General features: G+C 37.1%; 1 protein-coding gene across 1 annotated transcript; it reads right to left on the bottom strand.

Moving 5' to 3' along the window:
• Positions 1 to 2,836: 2,836 nt before the first annotated feature.
• On the bottom strand, positions 2,837 to 4,158 carry LOC105047020 (DNA damage-repair/toleration protein DRT102). The gene has a single exon (XM_010925793.4). It carries the CDS (start codon positions 4,083 to 4,085, stop codon positions 3,129 to 3,131), a length of 957 nt encoding a protein of 318 aa, XP_010924095.1. The 5' UTR covers positions 4,086 to 4,158; the 3' UTR covers positions 2,837 to 3,128.
• Between the last annotated feature and the right edge of the window lie 4,430 nt (positions 4,159 to 8,588).

Raw genomic sequence — 8,588 nt, 5'->3', positions numbered from 1 at the left:
TAGTGGAGTATTGTTTTATAATAATATAGTATTACTTTATAATAGTGTAGTATTGCTTTATAACTACAACGACAATTAGATCATTTCATCCAATTTGGATAGTTATTTTTAAGTTATATTTCAAATAGAGAGGATTTTTCACTTGAAACTTAAGTAGATAGCTACTTTTAAGTTTAAATTTAATTAGATATTTTTTATTAATTTTTTTAAATTTTAATATAGAAAAAAATTTATATTAAAAAAATAATTTACTCGTTAATAATAAAATAATATTAGGAGAAACACTTTTGTACGGCCGCATATACGAAATTTCTATGCAGAAGTAAATCCGCACAGAACCAATTTGCATAGATCCGTAGACGGTGCGACAGCAATTTGTAGGCCCGCCGAACACATAATATGCGGAATCGCGTATAAAAGATTTATTGGAAGTAAATCCATGTAGAAAGACAGATGCCGTCGTCCGCATCTGGGTCTACATTAGTGATGAGACGCCTGCACGGTTACAACGTGGAATCACCCGTTGGTATCCACGTGTCCGGCAAGCATGCGGACAACTAATTTTTAAAATCTTTTTCACGTTGGTAAAATGAATTTACGACTGTGTTTAGTTTCTGGTTAAATCATAAATAAGAGGAAATTATCAGTTTACAAGACCAACACTAGCAAGAAAACGTAGTGAATAAAATTATTCAGTCAAAGTATAAAACATGTGCTTAAACCTGGATAACTTTATTAATTAGAAAGGGCAAAATAAAATAAACGAAATAGGGGTTGTATCTTTTGCACACGAAAGGATGGTTCATCTTTCTACGTCCGAATCCACTTAGATTGTACGAATATCATTATGAGATCTATGCAAATTGATGAATGAAAATGTTTAAAGTGCTTTGAGAGTTGTGTAGAATATGATCCAAATGAGGATGTCACAAAAGAAAGTCAACCATTTTTTCACACAAAAGGTATAACTCAAATCCAAATAAGCCAGACCTGCAGGATCTGAATCTATTTTTCTTCCATGTAATCCTTAAAAGCTATTTTTTCTCCGTTATTTTTACCATGCCTCACCTTTCCCATCTAAAACTCGGAATAACTTTATTTGCTGGTTAGCTGGCTTGGAGATGGTTTCAGATGGTTAAATCCATCCATCCCTGATTAGCTATTCAGCATCCAAACTCAGCCGCCTCAAAAAGGTTATTGTAGCTCAGAATTGGTTACAAGTAGTCACAGTGCTGCTGCTCGTGGCTGTTCAACAGAATTTGACAACAAGAAGTAATTGCTTGGAATGAGTGAGAACTGAGAACAGTTTGCCATAACTCTGTTTCTTGGCACGAAACCACGGATATGAACTGCAGGTGCCATCACACAATAAATTAATACATCCTCCGAATCTAGTAAAATCTCTCGGCAGCAGACACCGAGCGAAGGAAAACAACAATGACCGTGATGGTATTATCTTTGCTACCACCTTCGGCAGCTTCTGCGGCTAATCTCTTGGACCACATTGCAGGCTCTTTAACAGTGTCTTTGATGACATAGTCCATCACTAACCATCAGCTAAGAGAAAAATCATTAATTTGAATTGACTACATCAATTGGGATGAGAACTTTACTAATTACTTCACAGCATTTCAGCAAAACATCCATGACATTATGGTGATCATCGATGACAAAAGAGCTTTCTACAAGCTTCACATATTTGTGTTGGAGATATGGCAGTTTCTGTATCAGCATTCAGACTTGACAAACATTATTTAATTTATTTAAAATTTATAAACATAAATATTTTATGTGCCTCTTAAAAGGTTGTGATTATTAATATCAGGGATATAAAGAATGAAATTAACGGATATCTTTGCAATATCTTTGCCTTTATAATTTTATAAAAAGAGTCTACTCTTATATCTCTGGACAAGTCAGCCATTCAACCGGTCAGAAAATAATGTAAAACAAAGAGAAGTAAACACATTGACACTCGATCCTTCTTAGCTAGGAAACCATGAAGTTAAAGTACACCACGGTACCAAGAAATTTAATGACAGGTATATCCATAAAATTTGTCTTCTACCGATACATTCAAGAGACAGAAAACAACGCTTCAAGTTTGAGAGGGCATGCGGAGGTTAATAGCATAAAAAATATAGAAACTCTATTATAGTTGGCTTCCATTTCATAGGAAGTTGGAATGGATACACAGAGTTGAAGGTGGGAAACATATACTGAAAGTTTTAACCGTAATTACTTTAGAGTTCAAACACTACCAAGGCTGGAGTTAAAGAGTTACAAATAAGGGATAATTGTAGCTTTCTTCGAGTCCAAATAGGCATGAACATATTCCTAGACAAAAAAACAAGCATGAAACCTAGAACACTTTATATTCTTGGGATTTCAACTCTACAATTAAATCTGCAACAGCATCTTAATTATCAAGCTTGTAAACGGTCCATTTCCTGGATCTAGAAAAGAGAGGCTACTATTTGGACAGCAAAGTTTGACGTGCCACCAGGGAACAAAAGATAGAGAGAGTTCAAAGGGTTGTTCTGTCTAAAGACAGAGACATTACGCTATCGAAATTTTTCAAAATGAGGGCTATAACCATGTCCTGTGATAGCCACCAAAAATCCATCATTACAAATGTTCAGAATCGGCCAACTACCGGACCCCTGCATTGCCAACAAAAAAGCCTTCCTGATAAATTAGATGCTGCAAGTATCTCTCCATGCCTCTACATCACACTTGCAGCAAACACAATCCCAAGTCCATTTCCTCTGTTACCACTACCACCATTACTACTACAACAAGAATAAAACCACTTCAATATCTTCTCTGATCTCTCTTAAATAAAGGATCTCTTTCAGCAAATTTACCAAGCCACAACCATATCTATCAGTACATTTACCATCCAGAGACTAATTATATTCAAAAGCCTATCTTTAGACAATGACCAGTACTCCCAATACATCTCTCAAGCCAACATCAACTGCAGACATCGTCATAAGCACTAATTTTTCTGACATAACTTATTCCAACAAGCAACAAAGATCACAAGCAACAGCAGCAGAAGAAACATAGGATGAGAAATTTAAAGAAGTCAGCCGAGACACCCAACAAGCATTGGCGATTTGGCATCAGTTGCCCGCCTCCAAGTCTTTGTTGATGGCATCAGCAGCAGCAGCCAGGTCCTCATCGAGGAAGATGTCCCACTTCCCATCCCACCTGATGAAGAACTCGGTGTCCTCGAAGTACTTCACCCGGTGGACGTCCCCGGCGGGGGTGAACAAGAAATCCCCATCCTCGAGCGCGTAGCTCTCTTTCTTGGTGATGTTCCAGACCTTCTTCTTCCCCTTGATGACCACCAGGTCGTGGCCGAAGGTGTGGTGGTGGGCCGGCTCCACGCTCCCGGCCTTGAACCGGACGTAGGCCGAGGTGGGGCTCTCCCTCACGATCCTCATCTCCCCACCAGGCATGATCCCCACCGGCTCGAACTCCATCCCCTTCCTCAGGCAGCAGATCGCGCACCCTTCCACGGCGGCGGAGGAATCGGCGGAGACGGCGGCCATCTCGGCCGTGGACTGGTCGAGGAAGGACTGGATGTCGTCCGGCCAGGGGGCGTCGCCGGAGGCCGGACAGGGGGACTTGAAGGGGGTGCGGAGCCAGGCGTCGAGGATCTTGACGGCGTCGGCGGGGGCGGTGGACATGCCGGAGACGGAGAGAACGTTGCAGGCGTTGATGGATCGGGTGTTCACGGCGTCGCCGACGGAGGAGCAGGTGGCCGCGTATACGCGGGGGAACTTGTTGGCGAAGATGGAAACGCCCACGCCGGTGCCGCAGGCCAGGAGGCCGCGAGTCTCGGGCTGGTCGCCGGCGGCGGAGCTGACGAGGCGGCCGATGCGTTCGCCGATGGAGTAGTACTTGTCGGTGCCGAGATCGGCGACGTCGACGCCGGGGACGGAGCGAAGGTGGGCCACCAGGGCGTCCTTGATCGCGCATCCGAAGGCGTCGGCGCCGGCGTAGATCCTCAGGGAGGGGGCCGGCGGAGCGGTGCCATTCTCCGCCCCCGCAGTGAGTTCATCGCCCGACGCCATCACCAATCACTGATCTCTTCCTCTCCGCTGTTTCCAGTTGAAGTTTTGCTTGACGCCGAGCATAAACTGGAGAGGAAAAATAATAATGATGATGATGATGATGATCCAGAACATTCTGGAGGAGGCAAAATTCGACCGTATAATTATAATTAGGCGAAACAGTGGATCAGCCGTCCGATTTCGAAAAGTGAACGGAGGATATGATGTCCTATAGACATTTGTATACAAAGCATTTAAACGAGAAACCTAGTTGAAAGGAGGGCTGGATGCTTTGCTGGGTTGGCCCGGGGTGCAGTGACAATATTGTCGTTACTCGCCCATCCCGATGTTTTCTAATTTTTTAAGTACAAATTGCTGGAAGGATTACCATTTTCTATGGCTCGTATTTTAGGTTGCGTTTGATGGATCGACAGATGGTGATGATCTAGATTATCTGATAATTTAAATTATTTAAAATTTGAATAATTATTAATAATATTAATAATTATATTTGATATATATATATATATAATTATAATAAAATTATTAAAAATTTTAATTGATATTTTTGGTATGATAATTAAATTATTGATAATATAATATTAAAATTTTAAAATATTTTTAAATCAAATTTATTAAAAATCACATTTCATGTACAAATTTTTAAATTTTTTAAAATAAAAAAATAAAAATATATTAAATATTATAATATATATTATATATTATATATATTATATATTATATATTATATTATATATAGTATATAATATATTATATTATTATTTTTATTTTATATTTCAGTATAAAAGAATAAAAATATATTATATATTATATTTATTATATAATATATTATATTATTATTATATAAATTTATTAAAAATCATCCCATCAAATTTCTGGATGGCAACGCGTGGTCGTCGGAAGGAGGGGAGGAGGAGAAGGGGGACACAGTGGCAGGAAGAACCGCTGGCCCTGTTTCCTTTTAGTCTTAGTCTTTTTTTTGGGGAGATCTAGATTCAAACCACAGGCCGCTTGCCGTCGGCTGTTCCTAGTCTCCGTAGGAGCAAAATCCCACCGAAGAGAGATCCGACCGATGAGAAAAAATAAAGAAGAAGAAAGGCATGGGAAGATCCATCCCTCCTCTTCTTCCAGTGACTACGCATGGCCGTCCGAGCAGGAGGTGGCGATCCCGATGGGGCAGAGGCCCGTTGTTTCTAGTCTCTCTTCCCCATCGTCCGGCATGGTGTCACCTGTGGCGACCGCAGCGCCGTGTCCCTCTCTCTCCCGATGTGGTTGTTCTACACAACATCGCTTGCGACGACCAATGCACTGCACCCTTTCTTTTTTTTTTCCATGCGGCATTGATCGGCATGGCATCGATTGCGGTTACGAAACATCACCTCTTTTATGCCCATCAGCAGCGGACGAACGGTGACCGACGGCAGGACACTGATGGCCATGCTTCCGGACGGCCATCAGTCGGATTTGATGGTGGAAGAGGTGTCGATTTGGCCCTCTTTCCTGTCGCCGGAGGAAGAGTTGGGGAGGTTGGGGGGGAGGCAAGGGAACTTTTCGATGGGTGGCACCGCACAGCAAGGGGGGCACTTTCGTCTAGAAATTTTATTATAAAATTATCTCATGGGAGGTAATTTGGATAGCCACCCCTCACCTTAGTAATCTAGATTACCTCATGGGAGGTAATTTGAATTATCTAAAAATTCAAATTAACAATCCAAAAAGTATACTAAATATGGTAATCTGATGGGATCTTTTAAATTATCAGCAATCTGAATAGATTACCAGTTACTAAACGCAATCTTAAGATAACGTTTGATGGGCCAAATAAGATTATCATAGGGATTCAAGGTCATTGATTATCCAAATACTGTAATGATTTGGTCATCCATGCTCTAAAATGACAGTATTTGATTGATTATAACCTACTGATTAAAGGTCCTTGATAATCTATCAATTTAGAATTATATAAAAATTTAAGATCACTGATTATATAATATCAAAATTATCTATAATATATTTCATAAAAATATATTTATCAATCATATATAATATATTATAAATAAAATATTACTATATTTATTAATGTATTAATAATTAATAAATTCTGTAAAAATATATTTATAAGTCTTATAAATTATTAATTCTATAAAAATACATTAATTATTATTATAGATTAATATTGTTATTTATACTTATAATATAATATTTATAAATATAAATATTTATTTTGATTTAAAAAATAAGATAAATTGAAGTACTATATTAACTATTTTATTATATAAATATAAAGTATAATAAAATATTTTTGTGCTAATTTAAAATTATCATTGAATTATAATATGATAATAATAAGATTAATAATATATTATTATATAATATATATCATAAAATCTAATATATATATATATAGAGGTAGACTAGGCTCCAATCGATCGGATCATAGTCTATATCTGATTGACTCTCCAGTCGTTGGATTGGTGTGCATCTCTGAGACTTTTCTAAAAAGCAAATAGAAGATTTTTCTCATCCATTACCTGACCTGACATGTTAAAAAAAAGAGAGAGAGAGAGAGATGCGACGGAGACGAAGAGAAAGCATGCATTTACTGTGACGCGATGCCACCCCATGTGCGCCCCTCCCACCATAGTTTATATTTATTATTTAAAATTTATATTTATTTTTCGATAGTTTATATTTATTTCTATAGGACTTTATTTATCGTTGGTGGATCCTACAATCAATCAATTTTTGAATCCAAATTTGTATTTATCTTGAGAAGTTTCTGTTTATCGACAGAGTTTGCATTTATTATTCACAGTTTCTGTTTATCTACATAAAGTTTGTATTGATTATTCATTGTTTCTGTTTATTATTTAGAGTTTATGTTTATCCTCCGATAGTTTATGTTTATTTCTACAAGGCTTAGTACTTATCCTCTTTCCTCTCTTAGTTTATCGTGGAAGGATCACTCAATTTTTAAACGACGAGTTTATGTTTATCCTGAAGAATTTTTGTTTATCGGTATGGAGTTTGCATTTATTATTCGTAGTTTTTATTTATTATTCAAAGTTTATATTTATTATTTATAGTTTTTATTTATTATTTAGAGTTTATATTTATCTTCTGAAAATTTATGTTTATTTCGATAGGACTTAGTGTTTATCATCATTTCTTGTGTTTTATCCTGAGTGTATCATTAAATCACTCAACTTTTGAATCTTAAGTTTGTATTTATCTTGAGAAGTTTCTATTTATCGACATAGAGTTTACATTTATTATTCATAATTTTTATTTATCTGCATAGAGTTTGTATTTATTATTCATAATTTTTATTTATTATTTAAAGTTTGTGTTTATCCTCTGATAATTTATATTTATTTCTACAGGACAAGTGTTTATCCTTCTCTCTTGTTGTTGTTTATCGTGGGTAGACCTAGGATCACTCAACTTTTGAACCTCGAGTTTGTATTTATTTTGAAAAGTTTATGTTTATCGACACAAAGTTTGTGTTTATTCTTCATAATTTTTATTTATCAGTACAGAGTTTGTATTTATTATTTACAGTTTTTATTTATCATTTAAAGTTTGTGTTTATCCTCCGATGGTTTGTATTTATTTTTGTAGGATATAATATTTATCCTTGTTTATCATAGATAGATATAGGATCACTCAATTTTGAATCACGAGTTGGTATTTATCTTGAAAATTTTTTTGTTCATCGTTGGATGTGCGCATATTTTTTTAAGAAGTGCCTGCATTTTTGACCCCATGAATTCATTGTACATCTGCATGTGTTCATAAAAAAAGGCATCCATAACTTAACAAGAGCGATTAAGGGATGCTCCGTGACTTAATAAGGACGGGACACTGCTCTTTTTATATAGGCTCCTTCTCCTCCCTTCGTCATGAATCATAATGGTCGATGAATGGTTGACGAAGGAACCAGGTGCCTACATGATGCATGAAGGCGCCTGCATGAAGCATGTAGGCACTGTAGGCACCTATATGCTTGATATAGGCACCTACATGCTTGATGTAGGTGCCTTCCTTTTAGGTTCATCAAGGCACCTTCAATGCGTGATTTCAGATTGATTTGTTTCATTCGACCAGACCCAAGTTCATCAAAGTTTGAAATCTTGACTTAAAACCAACATCTTAGCTCCTCCTGTTCATCTTCGATTTCGTTCCTCTCAAAATTTCTAGCTCCCATATCTAGCCTTCTGTTCATCTTCTTTTCCTTCCCATGGTTTCGTTTCTCTCAAAATTTCTAGCTCTCATTTTCAATCTTCATGAAGGCTGAAGGCACCTTCAACCTTCATGAAGGTGAATAAAAGTTATATTTTTCACGTGAAGGAAGGATTAACTTTTTTTTATGCTAATTAAGTTGCCTATGCACAGCTCTGAAAGCTCTTTGAAATCCATCGTGAAGGCACCTTCATCCATGGTGAAGAGATAACAATAGATGATAGCAGTTTGTGGGCAAAAAAGGACAGTAGACCGCTCTAT

The sequence above is a fragment of the Elaeis guineensis genome, chromosome 6 (genome assembly GCF_000442705.2).
Source record: "Elaeis guineensis isolate ETL-2024a chromosome 6, EG11, whole genome shotgun sequence".
Classification (NCBI taxonomy): domain Eukaryota; kingdom Viridiplantae; phylum Streptophyta; class Magnoliopsida; order Arecales; family Arecaceae; genus Elaeis; species Elaeis guineensis.
The sequence above is the reverse complement of the archived record's forward strand: the minus strand, read 5'-3'. Positions and strand labels throughout refer to the sequence as shown.

Bases quoted from the DNA above. Each gene is read 5' to 3' on its own strand.
- LOC105047020 (XM_010925793.4), bottom strand. From the start codon at position 4,085: ATGGCGTCGGGCGATGAACTCACTGCGGGGGCGGAGAATGGCACCGCT.